Raw genomic sequence first — 18,420 nt, 5'->3', positions numbered from 1 at the left:
AGCTCTGCAGTATTCTCATCATCACTCATTTCATCAGTTATTGTCAGCGTCACTACTTTAAGGTTCACTAACATTCCCTTAAAAGAAAAATCTACTTGTACAAGTCTGATGATTGTTCCAGCTAAGGAACAATCAGCGAGGTGCAGGGTGCTGTGGGGACGCTCACCCTCCGTTTTTGTGCCTTGCAGGAATGGTTCACTGTGATCGAGCACTACCACCGCACCAGCGCCACCATCAACGAGCTCATCATAGGAAACGAGTACTACTTCAGGGTCTTCGCTGAGAACATGTGCGGCCTCAGCGAGGATGCAACCATGACCAAAGAGAGTGCTCTGATTGCAAAGGATGGTTAGCCAATTTCCCATTCCTCCTCAAAAGGGAAGGGGGGTGCTCAGAGGCTGGGAGGTGATTAGAGGTAAAGGCCATACTCCTAAAGCACTCCTAGCCGCAAGATCAGGTACAACTAACAGCAAGGGCACTTCTTATTAAGACTTCTTGGTTTGCTCACAGAGGTTCAAAGGCATTGTTGGTAATCAGCAGGGGACATTTTCCCCATATTCTGACCTTTTCTGTGGTCTTGGATCTCAGACTCACGTCACCACGGGAAGATATAAACTGCCAAGAGCTGTGAGAGGATTAATGCAGCTACTCTGTTAGAAGTGGTGGGTCACTGCCTCCCAGTGGAGACTTGGCATCAGTGGTGCAAGTTCCCTCCATTTCAGGCAGGATCCACCGGAAAAGTGTAACTGCTGCTTCACATCTCTTGAGGGTGGGGTTGGACAAATTCTGATTCTGCAGTCAAGAATCAGAAGTTGTCAGTTTGAAATAGTATGGTAAACTTAAAAAAAACCCCAAATAACTGCCCATTTATGGAAGGGAAATTCTACAAACAAGTGGCTTACAGGAATAAAATCAAATCAGAACACCTCAGCTTGTCTGAGAGGAAGGAATACATGACTGACATGATGCAGAGGATAGACAACCTGTACAACCCACCCCGGCAGGCTGAAAAACTGAAGGTCTTCTTTTTCAGAAATCGGGTCATGAACAAGAGAATGGCTATGAGAACTGATTTCCATCACTGTTTACTTGCCCTTCTCCAGAGAGCAAGTATCAGGCCTAAGCTGCACTGAAGTCAGCATGACAGCTTGGACCAGGTTTCATGAAGCAATGATGTTTAATGATACCTGTGCACAGGAATAGCTGTCTGTCTGTCCAGCTGTTCTAAATACTTGCTGAGTTTGTGGCTGAAGAGGATTTATTGATGGTAATGTCCATTGCAGAGCAGGGATAAAACACATTTTACTACCATGTTTCCCTTGTACAGAAACTACATCCATTCAGGAATCTGTATTGCTAAATGCACTGTTTGAAGCAGAATGAAAAATAGATTTTTAGATACAGAGACAGTTTGTAATCAGAACAAAATGTGAAAAGTAACTTGTCAAAGGTAGGCATCCTGCAGTACATTTGTCATATCTGTCCTGTCTGTAACATGCAGGGCAAGCAGCCAAAGACATGGAACAAACATGTACCATTTTGTATAGCACCTACACAGGAAACACGGAGAAGCTCTCGGGCATCCACACTATAGCATGACCAGGGGCTATAGTTGCTTTGCACGTGCATTTTCAGCCTCCCCTATGAGTGCAGTTCCCAAAGTCACACTGGACCTAAAGCAGTGCGGGTCAGAACTGACCCCTTGTAGCTGTTTAAGATGGTTGGATATTTAGCCACATGCCAACACTCCTTTTTATAAATGTTCTATTTTCGTTCCATAGGTAAAGTCTACAAATATCCAGTTTACGATGACTTTGACTTCACTGAACGGCCGTTGTTTACTCAGCCTCTGGTCAACACCTTTGCTGTAGCTGGTTACAACGCCACTTTGAACTGCAGTGTTCGGGGCAACCCCAAGGTACAGCAGAGCTCCTAACAGCATCCCTGTTACAAGCCCTTAAAACATGAGAGAGTTTAACATGACAATACAAATTGTAATACCACTTTTGCCATTTGCCTTGCTCACAAGCGAGGCTGAAAGCAAAAATACAATAAAAAGGATATATTTACTTACGGTATAGGCAGTATAAGATTTAATCCACAAATAACTCAGTGAAAGGGCAGAACCTCAGGGAAAGGCTGGGCTATACCAAACCTGCACTGACAACAGCTGTACAATTAATATACCAGTAAAGGTTATTACTAAAGTCAAGCCATCATTATTCTAGAAAAAGCTAATTATTCCATATGTAAGCCCATTGGGGACCATGTTGTTTCTCAGACCTGCTGCACAATGAGTCTTGCGGTTTCTTTTGACTTGTATCTTTTCATGATCTATTTTCTATTGTGATAAATTGACCTGGCCTAGTAAAATGAGAAGTCCAGAGTGTTTAAGAACATGTTTGCTGTTAACTCTTCACCTTCACAATTTCTGACTGTGCAAATTACTGTGAAAAAACATGCTTTTCTTGTTAACTCAGAGCACTTGGGTGTCAAAAGCTATTGCTCAGAGGTTTGCTATCATTGCACAGTCCTTCTTGAATTGGTAACACACTTATATTTATTACTTAATTATGTGATAGGAGCTGCACTGAGAAAAAAAAACAAACATGCTTAAAACCAGATGAATGATGAGACCTATGTTTATCTTTGATTTAAGACTTACAGTTTCCTTTCTATCACTTATTCATCTGTTGTCTATCACTTCTGGATTGCTCAGCTTTAACTGAACATGAGAAAAAAGTGAGAAAGTATTTCCGTTCATAGATTTGAGCATGCTGGCTTTCTTTGTTTCTGTTTTTGTTATGTTTTCTTTTACCACAGCCCAAAATAACCTGGCTGAAAAACAAAGTCCTTATAATGAATGACCCAAGGTACCGAATGTTCAGCAACCAAGGTGTCTGTACCTTGGAGATCCGCAAGCCCAGTCCCTACGATGGAGGCACTTACACCTGCCGAGCAGTCAATGACCTGGGAGAGGCAGAAGTTGACTGCAAACTGGAAGTAAAAGGTAAGGCCTTTAAAACATTGCAAGCACCCTCTTTGTCTGAACACCATCTGCATTAGAGTTGAAAGTATGTAAGCCAAATGCAAGAGGGAATTCAAATTTTGCTTTCCTGGATTAAAATAATAACTTTGTTAGGATAAAATAAACTATATTGTTTGCTTTGTTTTCTTTTTGAGGACCAACATACTATGCTTATGCTGTATTTCATTTTCCTCCATGATCATTCACATCTTCAGTGATTCCAAGGACTTCACAAGAGACAGAAGGGTAGACTGTAACTCTCAGAGTGATGCCGTTTACCTGAGACACTCCAGTAAAACTCAGCCACAGAGTGCCCTGGGAAAACCCTAAGAAAACTATCTGGGAAAGAGGCAGCACTCTGAAGGAAATGGCAAGGGGAGAAGGAGAGAAAGAAAGATTAGCTCAGGGCAGAGTTGGTCTGCTTTAAAATTATTTATTAAACAGACCAAACATTTGCATCTAAGGAAATTAGTTAGCAAAATTATGTAGCAAAATGTAGTATTTTTCCCAAGCACCCAAGCTAGGTGATATAATTGCTGAATTTGCTTTAAGAAAAATGTATACAAAACTATGGATTTTGCAAATAAAGGAAAAGAGGAGAAAGTAGGTTTGCCTCCTACAGCTGAAGAGCTATTTTTGTTTTCATTAACAGATAAATTTTATGAATTTCAGGTAGTTTAGAATAGACTGGAATATCATGAATGACAACAGAATCTAGATTAGACCATTAATGAAAAATCTCAGGACCATATTTTTCAGAAAACTGCTTCGTAGGAAAAGGTAGAGTAATATTTAGCTGGACTAATTCCTGCCAAAGGCTTTAGTTTCACCTGTGAAGTAATCACAGTATTTCTGAAAAAAATTAATCTGAGATTGTAAGTAAGGAAAATTGCCTGAAGCCAGATAATGGGAAGTGTCTAACTAAGGAATTTAGAGGGAATTTAGGTGATATCACCATGACTCTAATTATATTACTTCCATCATGCTAGTCTATAATGAAAACCATTTATCTTATTTTATGTACTTTATTATTTTGCATATCAATTTCCATTTTCTGTATTTTCTGATGTATCTTGTCCCATAGCTCAAATTGCCAGCAAGAAGACATTTCAATAAATATTTGGTCTACGAAGTTGAACACTTAATCAATGTAATGAAAATATGCATCATATATTTCTTAATTTTTATCTTTTATTTTTAAGATACTGTGTTTAAAGGTGATGTCTTCATCCTGGAAGTAAGATTTTTTCCTTAATCACAGCAAACTTTCTATTTTGCAGTGTAACAGAAGACCTCATCACCCAAGAAGGTTGCTTTGTCTACCTTTTTTTATACTGAAAAGCCAAGTTAGGTTGCTATTTCATTAAACTTTGTAAATCCTCAAGCCCTAAAGTTCTTATGCACATTTACACTCAGTTGCACATTTTTAGTCTTCAGCACTTTGCTTGTAGTACACCAAATACTACGTTTTAAATACAAGAAGCTGTTTATTTCTGTTCTTTGCATATAATGTGCAGAATATAATGTGTTGTTTCTCTCTTATTAGCCACGTGATGGCCTGCTTCCTAAACCTCACCTTCCCTAGATAATGGATGGTTTCTGAACCTGATTTCATATCAACCATCACGTGGCGCAGTCACAGTCTTTCTCACCATGCTTGGTGTTGTGGTTCTCTCCCAGTGGATTGGGCTCTCTGTGGTCACACCTGCGGAGGGTCCTCTTTTCATCCTGGCAGGTTTTGCCATTACTTTAGTCTCCTTCTTGAAGACTGCTTACACTAGTGATTTGTAGGGCTTACACAGCAGTTGTAAGGGTTCAGTGCTGACACCCTCAACATGACTGGTGGTTCAACTGATGGCTTCAAAAGAAATAGGATTAAGTGAATACAGCAGCTAAAACTCAGCAAACCAGGGCAGGCTCACGGTTTGCTCTATGCAAATATAGCAAATTACTATTAAACTGTCAGAGTATAAACAACATCATTACATCTCATTTCTCTCTTCTATTGACTTCCATGTTGAATTGTCATCCTCTTAAGTTTTCCAGCCTGTTTGTTCATTTAGGAAGGCTCTTCAGATGACCACTCATCACACTGACGCAGAGCAGAGACCTACGGATTTCTCACTCACTGGAAATGAATTGCAGTGTGTCTGTGTGTGTGTGTTTTCATATGTACAGCTTTAAATCAGTTCAGCTTTATTCCAGTAACAATCCAAGAAACAGTCAAGGTCTAGATTTGTAAGATGATGAGATACAGTTGAATGTTGCCTGGATAAGGCTAACAGTCTCAAGGCTATGCTACCTATCTGGTGAAGGTACAAGCTACAGTGCTATTACTACAGATAAAAAGTCAGATTTACTTACTAGTAAGTCATGCTAAAGAGCTCTGTGCCACATTATGGTATATATTGTAGTAAGCTATTTTTCCATATGTTGGTTAGAATCACTTTTATCTGTCTATCTCTGATGTATTGGGAGATCTGAAATTTATCATGCATATATATGCTCAGCCAGGAATGTCACAGAACAAGCTACCATTTCTGATTTTGCATAATATTTGAACAACGGACTAGCTAGGAATACTCTAGCTATGAATATTATCAGTATGCTACAATGTTCTACATTTTCAACCATTTGCTAATTATTTTAGTTGTAAAATTAACCTTCTTAGTTGTTGCTAGATTTAATACTTGTTTCCCGAAGAAGTTTTAGTGATACTTATAAGCACAACTATTGAAATAATAAAAAGTTACTCTGTCCTCAAGAGATTTTGCATGTACTGATGTTATTTCAGATAGACAATATTTTGTTCTTCAGTTCTAAGTTTTACTGAGTGAACTTAAAGACGGCAGTTACATAAACTGCTCTGTACAATTGCACATACAGTGGCCTTTTTTGTAAATGTAAGTGTGCTGTAGAAAGTTCTAATAGATCTTAGAGAAGAGAATAACTCTACCTCATCTATTTTAAAGATAACATACATATCTTTTGAGTTTGCTGAGGTAGAACCCTAAATGTGGCTCTAAATCTCCCATTACAAGTACTAAGGAACTGATTCCTTATCAGGCTCACTGAGGTCAATTAAAAGAATTAGATAAGGCACCATACTTCTTTTATCATGAAAAAAATCGTTTTGGAGGACTTTCATCTTAAAAATGAAATCCAGGTGGGTTATCACTGACAGGTTGGTGATAGCAAAGTTGCAGTATAAGAAATTTTTTTTAAAAGGTGTTAAGATCAACTGGGAAGAATTTCAAATGCGAATAAATACTACTATAAATATTCTAATTCTGCAGTGATCTATCATGGAATAATTAACCCAGGAGAACCATTCAGCTTGGCGGGGAATAATCAGGTTTATACTACGCATACTCCTCTGGACATTCCATTTCATTCCCTTCCTCTCTTTCCACATGCAAACGTATTTTCTGCATGCAAAGTGTGTATTTATTTGCTTTCTTAGAATAAACTACCCAGTGTCTCATGGCATACATTGTCTATGTCACATGAGCGAAGAAGGCCAAATTAATCAAGAATATGAGTATTTAACATCAGAATTGCTAAGGTTTTAGACATACTTCATAGAACTACTTGTCTCTATAAAGAATTCATTTAATGACTGTGAATACCTTTGACCACAACACTTAGACCTTTCCAGGAGAAAGAAATTTGCATTTCAAAAAACCATTCCTCAGTTAGTTTGTAGAATTATTGAAAGAAATATAATAAAGTAATTTGCTGTGCTTAAAGAGCATTCTTTATTACAGGATTAGTTTTTGATTACGAATTAGTGCTCAGAATGATAATCCATGCGTGAACTTAACCTACTGAATTTAAGGATGAAGTCTTGATTCAATTACTTACAAGCAGAAAATTTTACTTCATTTACTTTGTTTCTCCCAGAACTTATTTTACATTCAAGTTTGGTGGAGTTCAGAGAACTTCACTCTTTCTATGGAAAAGTGTTTTCTTGCAACCTTGTCCAAATGTCAGAACATTGACAGTGCAGTTTCAAAATGACAGTGATGCCCAGAAACTGGTCTGCACTATATTATCATCCAAACCTTCAATTTCAAACCTAAAACACCTTAAGAGATAGGACTAGATAATGTTCCTGTAGCTTTTGAAGTTTTAAGGTATTTTTCTAAAAAGGCTACAATAGGTACAAGGCTGAGTGCTTTTATATACATACATAAAGGTACATATATGATTGTTTAATAGATTCAAAATGTTTAATTAAAGGTAAGGGCTCCTACAGAGTAAATAGCATGCTTTAAGTAATGTAAATGTGGATATATGACAAACATACTTTAGTGCACAGGTATGTAATTAGTCTGTACTTGATTATTTTGCCTTACAGAGTTTCAACATATATATATATATGTCCTTCAGTGTTATGTGTGTGCTTTTTTTCCCTGGTGGAAAATACTATATATATATATATGTGTTAGCTTCTTTGAAGCTACATTTGGAAACTTTTATCATAAATATAATTTGCATAATTTGGTTCCAATCTATACTTTAGACTAATTACAGGTTTTACAGTTATGTGTACATATTAATATAGCTTTTACATATTAATGATAATTTTGAAGTGGAACTGGATCCCTACCTTTTACTCTTCATGTGCTTCTATTCCTACATATTTTACATGACTAAGGATTAAATTATCATCTTGACATAATTGTAATAATAATTTCACTCAACATTTTCTTTTTACTTTTGTGTTTGCATTTAAACTGTTCCTTCTCTTTCTCTTTCTCCCTTAGTTACACAGTAAGGATTTTTGAATGTATATTGTCATCTAAGGTAAGCTTTCATATGGTTCTTGCATATGAAGCTTATGTCTGTTTACACGTCATACAATGTCTGCCTAGTATGGCATGATTTTCATTATGTCACTTAATGAAAATGTTTTTTAAGATTAGTAGCAAGATAATTTTAGTGCATATAAATTCAGATTTTTATAATAATTGCTTGTTACAGTAATTTTTCTTCATAGTACATCCTGCTGTCTTCTAATGGTGCATGTTTCAATGGAATTTAACAGTGCATGAGTTAGCATAATTAATTAGCATGCATAAAATGCAAGTAATAAAAGAGCATTTTGCATTTACAGTGTTATTTTTATAGGAATATACCTCTACATAAATGAAATATTTATTCCACAGTTAACTTCATTTAAAAAATGAATGATTCGTATCACAACTTGCACTTCATGAGCTGAAAGAATGCCAAAAAGCATGCTTTATTTTTTGTCTGTATTGTGCATCTATCTAAGGTTGGGAGCAAACAGTTCTGCCACAATGCCAGCATTAAATGAGACAGTGCAGTCTCACAATCACTAGTAACTAATACCACTTTAATTGGATAATCCTTGTGTTAATAAAGGTTATAAATTCTTAAGAATTTATCCGTACTCTGGATAAATGCTGTATGTAAGTATCAGCTCAACTGCATTTAGCCAAAGCACTGAGACACAGTGTTATCTTCATCCTGGCAATGTACTTTTGCTTTAAAGCTTTTGGTGTGTTCCAGAAAAAGCTGAGAAGGTAAGTGGAGTTATCAGCGGGTGGTTTGCAACTTGCAGAACACAATATTCATGCAAAGTTGTAAGGGGAATAGTAATGGTACATAGCTTTTTTTAAAGCAAATTACACCTTTTGTCTGGAGAAAGGGCAGATTATAAAGTTTTTAGCAAAATATTTATCTTTGTTTCTTCCAAATATCATTTGGTAACCATGATATTAACAGAAATACCCATTTGTTTAGTTTCCATGACCTTGACTTCAGTGACATGGGGCATCCACAGCCGCTCTGGGCAACGTGTACCAGTGCCTCACCACCCTCCCAGTGAAGAATTTCTTCTTTGTATCTAATCTAAGCCCACCCTTTTTCAGCTTGAAGTCACCACCCCTTGCCCTATCACTACATGTCCTTGTAAGAAGTCCCTCTCCAGCTCTCACTTTTAAGTTCCCTTTAGGTACTGGAAGGTGCTCTAAGGGCTCCCTGGAGCCCTCTCTTCTCCAGGGTGAGCAACCCCAAGAAAAAGCGAATTCAAAGTTGAATTTAAAAGCAAATCCAAAATGATTCTTCAGACTTATCCAGAAGACAAAAGTTTTAACTTTCATCATTTCTCTCTGGAGACTAAAGGCACCTATATGTAACATCCTGGCTTTTTTCCATATGATTCATTTACATGCATCATCCTAATTGTTACTTTCAAGCAACTTGGTAAATATTTTGCTAAATACTTTTAAACCATTGTAAGACCCAAAACTAGAATAAATTGAATATGCTCTGCATGTTTTCCACAACTCAACACAGTCAGGTGTTTTCTACTTTGTTCCCTCTCCACTGACTTCCATCTCTGACCATACTCCACCCAGTCTGATGGAAAGCCAGAGTTATTTGAAGTGAAACTTACCACAGACCATTGCATGGGGCGAGGTAAATGACTGAATATATGATATCCTAGAAATGAAATTCACCCTGTGCAAGAGGATGGGAAAGGCCTGTACAGTACCCATTAAACAATGATTCAGTCTCATGCTGGACTTTCGAACAGGGTTGAATTTTCCCCTATCTCAAAGTATGCAACATGGACTGACTAAAACTTGTCACTTATGTCAGAAATAAAGGTACAAAGCTGTTGCTCCAGGGACCTTCAACCTGAAGATTACCTTTTTTCTTGTTTGTAGGTGGGCTTTCGTTCTTCAGACTATTGATGGATGGAGTGCCTCCGCATATCATTGACTCGTATATGCGTGAAGTACAGGCAGACAAAACTGAAGGGAAGTGAGTCTGTCCACAGTGTTTCCTCCCACTGCACTGGAAGATGGTAGCAGAGTAACAGCATTTTAGTACTTGCAATGACAGAAAAAATGTGCGGTTGAAGATTTTATTATTTTTTCCCTCTCCCTGCCCCCCACCCTCCCTTCACTGTTCTTTTGTTTTCCCTACCTTCTCTTATTGAAAAGAAAGAATACGCATGGATTGCTTTAGGGTTGAAATGAAATGAACTGAATACAACACACATTTTGTAATGTTCAGCTTTATTTTCTGTTTGGTATTGTGTTCTGTTTTTTAATGAGGAAAGAGAAGAAACTGTGTAATAAACATGAGGAGGCAGTCAGAATTCTGTACTCGGTGGCACAAAGCATATATTTCTCAGACTGGAAGCACATGGATTAGCCAGTAGCTGTGCAATAACACCCTTGGAATACATACCTCTTTGATAATGTATCTTATTCACTTGAGAATTGTTTAGCAGAATATGGTAATATGTATGTACTTAATGATCATTTAAGCTGAACATATCCCTATAGACATTTTGATTTCCTAAATCCAACCCATTGGTCCCTCAACTTAATTGAAATAGTTTTATTTAATGTACAATAAATATGAAGTGTTTAAGATCTATTAAGTTCTTGTTTACTATTTTTATGGGGTTTTTCCTGTCTCCTCTTACCATATTTCCTGTTTAATTTCCACATATGATATAGCAGGAACTTATGCCCACCACACTGAGTGGAAAACAGCATCAACTGTTACCTAACCCAATGGGCTTACCCTTTAGGATACATGACACAGAATGTGAGTGAAGATAAATGCTACAGACACAAGCAATTTTGTACCTGCATCTTTTCAATTTTAAATATTATAAATGCCAACTCTGATGGCTTTCATCATTCTGAGTCCAACCCCTTTCTGAAGCAATTCGTGGAGCTCCTGTAGGTATTGTATCAGAAAAGGGACTCAGACCAGAGCACTAGTGAGTTCACTGTGCAAGGCAAAAGTGCCTGAGATAGCATAAAATGGCTACATTACTTCTCCAAGTCTGGTATCATTAACCTCCAAGTATTTTAGGAGTGAGGGTGATTGTCCCCAAGTCTCCAACAAATCATATGAGACATGAGGTCACACTTATTTTGGTCAGGTTGTCAATTCCCTGTTTCCTTGACATTTATTTACCAGTTCTCACTCTGGCTGTACAGACAGGGCAGGTTATGTGCTTACTGGCTAATGATTGATCTCCAATTATGGTTTTTAATGTACTAATGGTCTACTTAACCATTAGTACATTACAAGATGTTTACTTGATATTTATGCATTTTCAAACATTCAGCAATCAGTAATTATGCAATAATAAAAGAATGTGTTACTGTGAACTGCCACGGCTTAGCTGGCGTTTTTGCAGTTGAATTAACACTTCTTTCAGTTTGGGGATCTGAATGCATTTTCTCATGTTCTGTGAACCTTACTCACTCTAAGATAGATCATTTTTCTTCTCTCTCTCCTTTCTATCCATACTGCTATCTGTATAGGGAAGCAATTCTGCCTTCCCAGTGATCCTGGACACCCACACACAGAGAGCATTTCACTCTGCTCCTGCCAAAATCAATACTCTCTTACACATCAAAGAAAGGAACACAACTGCTATGATGAAAATTTAATAAAGGATTAATAATTTCTGTTTATTCTGTATCTCACCAGTAAACTGGGGCTCACTCCATCTATTTGGAAGCACAAAAGGCTTTGGGAGCAGGTCAGTTTGAATAAATGCCATGGTGGTTTAAGAATTCAAGCGCATGGTCCTCATGTAAGGGAGTATCAGCCTGTCATAGTCAGCACCAAAAGCTACAGTTATTGTGTTTGTCAGGAAGCCAAGAATGATGCACACAGGCATCTATACTTTGTGTGATGTTTACAGCTTCAAGCTTGTGTCTGTCAGCTTCTTCAGTCTTAACACACACACATAGTAACCTTGAAGCCGACATACACCTCAGCTTCTGTAGGCCCTCGGACGATGGAATTAGCTGCTCTAATTTCTACCAGATGCCAGTAGTTTAACGACAAGCTGAACTAAGCTACTTTTCACTGTGTGGACATAAGCCTTATACTTGGATGCCCTCAATTCCTCCCCAGTTGTGTTTCCCAGCTTTTGCCATTGGCTGTCCCTCGGGCTAGAGATGTACCACGCCAGCAGCAAGTACTGGGTATTGGGCTGTGGGTGGAACTGAGTGGGCATTAGTGTGCTATAAATTCAGACTCTCACCAACTACACTGAGCAGCCAAGCCTCTGGATTAAAAATTAATTGACTTTGAGAGGAATGATTGGATGGGGTGGAAGAGGAAAGGAATTTCTAGTAGACCTAAAACAGGCTGCAGAGCCTTATATGGAGAATAATAAAAGGTAAAGTTTTGATTTATGGTGATTTGCCTAATGGGATTCTCCAGGGATACAGTTTGATAGGTGAAATAGTGACCAAACCCACAGAGATAAGAAAATGCTAATGAAATCTGCAACTAATACCAGCGTATTAGATGTACCGAACACAACAACTACAGGCAAAGTGACTTATGGGGCAATAGAAGCAGCAGACTATCATGCTGTAGAAGATGTGGCGCAATGCTCCCAAGAAGAAATTTCTCCAAAGTCACATGTAATTTCCAGGTTATTAGTGAACCTGAAAGAGACATAGGAGTATCAGAGGACAGCAAACAAAACCTGGTCATATTAGATAAAGTAACAGCAAAACACAAAAGCTCAGGTAGCAGTGAAATTTGTAGTAGCTCATGGTTATGCTCCCTGATGTCTCATAATATGTGAAACCAGTTTAAGTCTCCAGTTAGGTGCATTGTTCATATTACCTGTTTGCTACATACAGTCTCCCTCAACTAGTAGGTGCTAAGGTGAGAGTCCGGTATAATTTTTAATAAGGTTTTTCTTTTCTGCACACTTTCCCATATCTAGTAGGAATTCCATATTTTTGAAAGCTCTGCCTTGGTATACAGTTTGACTTACATAAGCTAAGGAAATTTAATATTTGGATTAAAAAGGCAGACCCAAACATGTAAACACACGCAGATACACACACAAAGATGAATCAAAGCTAATTTTAAAAAACGGGGTTATTTTTAAGGAAGTCAGAGGAAAATATTTTGTCTTCTCTTGGTTTGCTCTCGTCCATGGAATGGTATTTGGCATGTAAAAGTTAAAATTCTGTACAGACCCGTTCTCAAATTGCTGTATGTGGAGCTTGATAGAGGCACTGTAGTTACTCATTTGCACTGAAGGATCACGGCCACTGCCAGCATGCTTTTCCCTCACTGAAAACAATCCCACAATTATAGGAAGGGGAGGAGGAAAAAAAGGCATGTTATCTTTTAAACATTATTTAATTTGGGATATTCTATATTTAAGGAAGTCTTTATAGAGAGTCAGAAATTTCAAAAAATATTCCTTTTATAAAAAATATTTCAGGCTTCCCAAACTTCTTTTTAGGGGAAAAAAAAGAGTATAATATTGCCACCTTTTACAGAGCATTGTGAAGGTACTCTTACTTTATGAAAGTGTTTTGTTGCATTTTGAGATTCCGCAGCAAAAGGCATTCTATTTTAAGCACAGTGTATTTACTGTCACTTGATTTTCATGTCCTGCTTTCCTGACTGACAAGTAAAGCTGCTGCTTTGGGAGCTGAGAGCATTTGGAAGCAAAACTGTATCCTGAATACTGAGGAAGCACTGAAACACACTGGACTTTAAATTCTGTGTTCTCTTGTTCTATGCTTTGTTGATGATTATTTTTTACATTAAAACAAATCCTTCCCCAAACCCAGTGATTAATTCAGTAGGGAATCTGTTTCTTCCTCTACTCATGCAGCCCTTGCTTTTTACACCACTTACTTTTCCCTCCAATTCTTTTCCTAGTTTCTCTTCTTTTCCTTTTGTATCACAAAAATCTTGAGCAATCTCTCCCTAAATATGAGTACCATTATGTTCATGGACCACAGTAATCCATAGGGTATTAAAAGAAACAGAGTTTGATCTTCTTCCAAATCTAGTGATTCCAGTGAACTGGGGATTTGGCTGGTTGTGAATTTGTCACATTTCCCTTTTGCTATTCTCTAGTTGGCTGTTATTGAATCTTTCCTTATGATGTTATTCATTACCTCTTATTTTGCTAGCAGTTCTTCTCTTCTCTGTTTTGGCCTCTAATGACAATTGCTGTATCATACTGTTTTTATTGATCTGTAAATTAAATCAGCTGATGAATGACGTAGCACTTGGAATGTACATATCACACCATGGAATTTCGAGACCACCCCTTAGCATGTGTCAAGCACTCCTGATTCTTGCAGCAGAGAAACCTACTCAAAACCAGATTAACTTTATCAGTTGAAGTTAGTCAGCTCACTTTGAATAACAGGAAGTGGCTCTGTCCAGGAAATTTTGTGTCTGCCCAGAAACCTGCACCCTCTGGCTCATAATGGAGTGATTTTTAAAAAAATTCTTGATACTAAGAAGATACCAGTTGGGTTTATAATACTCATTGCATGATTTATTTTACACTTTTCTGCTTCATCTTTCATACAGCTACACAGGGCTCACCTTTCCTCAGCCTCACTCAGAAGCCACACACCTTTCTAGAGATTCACAGATACACCTGAAATCCTTCACATGACCAATCCAAACAATATGATGTGCCTCAGCTGAAAACAAGTATTTGTTTTGAAGCACCTTTTCTAAGCAGGTCAAGGAGGTACAGTAAGCCCTGTGCCAGCACTGTGTCCCAGTGCTCTGTAACATGCCAAGAGCAGCACTCTCAGGCAATGTGTCTCCCCCGGGCAGGGTCCCTCGGCCGCAGCCGCGGTGTCCTCTCCCTGCAGGCGCGTCCTGTGGCTGCGGGCAGGTCACCTGTGCCCAAGCGCTGCCCTCGCACCACGCTCCGACAGAAACCCGTGCCGGCCACTGCTGGTGTGCACCTCGCTGCGGCCACCACCTACATGGGGACACGTATGAAAAGAAAAGAAATTGACTACGGACAATCACGGGACAGACAGGGATCCAACCCCTGAGCCTGCCAGCGGCGTGCGGGATGGAGACAAGCGGGACGGGACGGGACGGGCCCTCCCTGGGCGCAGCCCCCCCACGACCGAGGGCTCGCCCTGCCCGGAGGATCCCCATCCCCGCACGGCGAGGCGGGACGGCCCCTGCGGGGTGTGAGGGCGCGGCACTCTCGGGGCGCCGGAGCCACAGGCGGGCCGGGGGTGAGAGCCCTCACCCCGCACTGCTGCAGCAGGGGCGGCCGCGGCCCTCCGGACAGGCCGCTGCTGGGCGCGGCCTCTTCCGCCGCTGCCCCCGGCCCGGCCGGCCCCGCCCCGAGCGGCGGCGGCAGCGGCTCCCTGACCGGGCGCCGTCCGAGCGGCGTTGCCGGCATGGCCGTGCCCTGGGCTCTGCCCGCGCCCCTCAGCCCGGCGCAGCTGAAGCGCCTGGAGCAGCACCGCTACAACGCGGCCGGGCGCTCGCTGCTGGAGCCGTGGCTGCAGCCGTTCTGGGAATGGCTGGTGCAGCGCGTCCCCCTGGGGCTGGCGCCCAACGCCATCACCATGGGCGGCCTCCTGCTGAACTGCCTGACGGCGCTGCCGCTCATCGCCTGCTGCCCCAGCGCCACCGAGCAGGTATCGCAGAACCCGACCCGTCCCCGCCCGCTGCACGTGTGGCTCTCCCCGCTGAGGGAGCGCTTGGGCAGGGCTGGCCAGAGAGACCGGGGCAGCGGCGGAGCGCGGCTCGCGTTCTGGGGTAGCAGGGGTCAAGCGGGTGTTAAGGTTTGAGTGCCAAAATGCTGTGAAAGGACGCGTTTCGGTGGGCTCAGCTCTCCGCCCCGCCCCGGCCCTTCGCTGAGGAGAGCGGGCCCCAGGTGGGCACGGGCGCTGCACTGCGCGCTGTGGGGCGAGGGCACGAGTGGGACCCCTGCCTGCCCCACGGCCCGTGCACAGCCCGCGTGTGTCCCTGCTGGGCAGGACAGGTCACCCAACTCCAGAGGAAGGAAGGCTGTAACAGGGATCGCACAGGGGGGAACAGCTGCTGGGCAGGAGAGGGTGTGCCCGGGCGCAGGGCAGGGCTGGCGAGAGCGGGACATGGGGCACTGCTCATGCCATTTCAGCATCGCTTCGTTCACAGCTGCTGCTCGTTGTGTCGCAGATGTGTGAGCTCACAGCAGCTCAAGTGTTTCCCCTCCGCCTATGGGAGATACTTAATTGCTTTAACTTCTGGAGGGAAAACAGACTTGTTAGCGTGGGCTGGTGCTGCTGTCACTTGAACTGCGTTCCCTGCAGTTTCTCTGACAATTTAAGGAACTACGTCAGAGCTTTCCAGCGTGTACACGTTTCCCATTGCAGTGTTTTTGTGGTAGTTAGGGTAGGAAATATCAGGGGAGAATTGCTTTATGTGGGTAAAACACCTTGAAAGGTGATATTTTTTGTGTTCTGATGGGTTAAATTCCTAATAGCTGAAGTTGGCTGTTGGTTGTTTCCTTTTTTAATAACATAGGTTTTCTTTGGTTAGTGTTCCTGTCAGAAGAACGTTTCTTTAGTTCTTTTGCTGTTTGTGTCAGCAGAGGTGTCTGTGGCAAACATATCGAATCTGATCCAGATCAAAATTAAATTTGCTGTCTCGCCTTAACCACTCCCCTGATATACATCACCAGGTAGAGGCACTCTGGCATTGGGCAGTAGGAGAAGGAAGAACAGAGATGATAGTGAATGGTTGGAAACCACCAATTGTCTTCTAGCGGCACTTTCAGAATCAAAATGCTTGTGGAACTGCTGCCTTTAGCTTAGCTTTGTGATGAAAATATCAGTCGTGTGCCAGCTATGTGTCCGAATGCTCCTTTTAGCTTTTTTTCATTGCTATTCAAAAATAAAAGCAGAAAGTAAATTTAAAGTTATTTTTCTCTTGAGTACTCTTGTACAGAAGGAAAGAGTTGAGTTGCAGACATCTAGGGAATTATTCCTTCCAGGAAGGCTTAGTTTGGGTTTTAGGAACTTCACTGGGTTTTGGGTTTTTGGTTTTGGGTTTGTTTTTTTTTTATCATGGAAGCTGAATTTTATAAGAACCTATAGTTTGGAGTACATTTTTTTAATTCAGATATCAGTATATCCTTTATAAATATGTAGTGTTAAGCTCATCCTGTTGTTTGTTACCTTTGCAGTGTGAGAGTGGCCCTGATTTTCTCTTGCTGCATCACTTTAGAAGCATCGTTCTCTCTCCTGCTTGTTTAATGACTCAGCTTGTCTTCCACCTAAGTTGAGGTCATGTTTCTGGATGGCTTTTTGAAAAAGCTAAGACTGTTGCAACAATAAGAGGTGCTTGCTATACATGCTGTTGTAATATCTGCTTTGTAGTTTTGAGTGGATGTGTGGGCTGGACGGGGTAAGTGGAATTGAAGATACTGATAAAGATGAGTGAAATCACAGGCCGAACTAATAGTGCACTTCAACATCACCTTTCTATGTGGCCATTCCATTCACGAACAGGTCTTGATTACCTTATGGGCAAACAAGAACTTGTTATTTTCTCTTATTGGAATGGTAAGAGCACTGGATAGAAGACTTGAATAAAAAAAACAAAAGGTAGTTTGTGTGGTCTCTTTTATTTCCTAAACAGTTTTAAGTGCACCATTTTGATTAGGCCTTTATTGAAAACACTAAAGTCTTGGTGTTTGTGTCCAAACCAAGTAAGACTGGTAGCTGAAATCCCTCAGAGAGTAGCTGCTAACATGCTTAGAAAAGCCATCTTTCTCCAATATACCCTTCCAGCTGCCAGAAGACTGTGGTTTAGCAAGTTTCTTTGCAAGGGATTCTACTTAGGTACTTGCTAGAACAGCAAGTGATGGATCTGTTTTCCCACAGACACTTTCCAACCTCATGATGCTGCCTTTTGAATTCGTTGTTTCGAACCTGTTTGTACTTTCGGCTTCCATTATGTCCTGTTGCAGTGATTTCCACAATTTCATACTGCTTACCCCCAGCCCCAGTGCAATTAATGTCTCAAACCATACAATGCTCCCTTGTTCTCTTAATGTGGAGCCATTATTTCCCTATACACTGTTTTTTTAATCTTCATCAGCAGCCACTAAAAGCCAGTTTGTTACTGACTAGCACAATATGTTTTGGATTTTAAAAACATTATCTGCTTCAGTAATGTCTTCTTGTCTAGTGGGAACATGGGTTGTTTCACTGCCTCCTGCAAATCCACCTTTCAACATAAGCCTTCTTATTTGCAGCTAAGCCATTAGCAGATTGCACGCCTCAGGCACTGTTGTAAACAGAATCCATGTGTGTACATTTTTGTTGAGTGTTTGTCCAGTTTTCTACTCTCTGTAACTTAGGACAGTAATCTTTAAAAATAATATACAGGTGTGGTGGTGGGGAGGACACTGCCTGCCCATTTCATCTTCTGTGAAGGGCTGAAATAGCTTGTTCACTGTGACTGCAGCCTGGGTTGTGGTTTTTTTGTGGGGGGGAGGGAAGGGGTTGACATGAATTTTAAAATATTTAGGAATTAAAGGTTTTGCTGACATTAAGTATGAATAGTGTGTATTTGCC

At 40.7% G+C, this 18,420-nt stretch overlaps 2 protein-coding genes across 3 annotated transcripts in view; both read left to right on the top strand.

Moving 5' to 3' along the window:
• Positions 1-9,830, top strand: part of MYBPC1 (myosin binding protein C1) — a 45,276-nt gene extending 35,446 nt beyond the window's left edge. Inside the window, exons 27-32 of the mRNA XM_071550055.1 lie at positions 189-348; positions 1,782-1,918; positions 2,824-3,010; positions 6,325-6,383; positions 7,798-7,804; positions 9,730-9,830. Coding sequence (XP_071406156.1) covers positions 189-348; positions 1,782-1,918; positions 2,824-3,010; positions 6,325-6,383; positions 7,798-7,804; positions 9,730-9,830 — 651 coding nt within the window. The remainder of the gene's footprint in view (positions 1-188; positions 349-1,781; positions 1,919-2,823; positions 3,011-6,324; positions 6,384-7,797; positions 7,805-9,729) is intronic.
• A 5,255-nt stretch (positions 9,831-15,085) lies between these two features.
• Positions 15,086-18,420, top strand: part of CHPT1 (choline phosphotransferase 1) — a 23,745-nt gene continuing 20,410 nt past the window's right edge. The window contains exon 1 of one of the 2 annotated variants that reach the window (XM_071551080.1): positions 15,086-15,492. In XM_071551080.1, coding sequence (XP_071407181.1) covers positions 15,250-15,492 — 243 coding nt within the window. In that variant the 5' untranslated portion in view covers positions 15,086-15,249. The remainder of the gene's footprint in view (positions 15,493-18,420) is intronic. The other variant, XM_071551079.1, reaches the window with a different exon arrangement.

Source organism: Pithys albifrons, chromosome 3, assembly GCF_047495875.1.
Source record: "Pithys albifrons albifrons isolate INPA30051 chromosome 3, PitAlb_v1, whole genome shotgun sequence".
NCBI classification, from domain to species: domain Eukaryota; kingdom Metazoa; phylum Chordata; class Aves; order Passeriformes; family Thamnophilidae; genus Pithys; species Pithys albifrons.
This window is presented reverse-complemented; position numbering and strand designations above follow the sequence as displayed.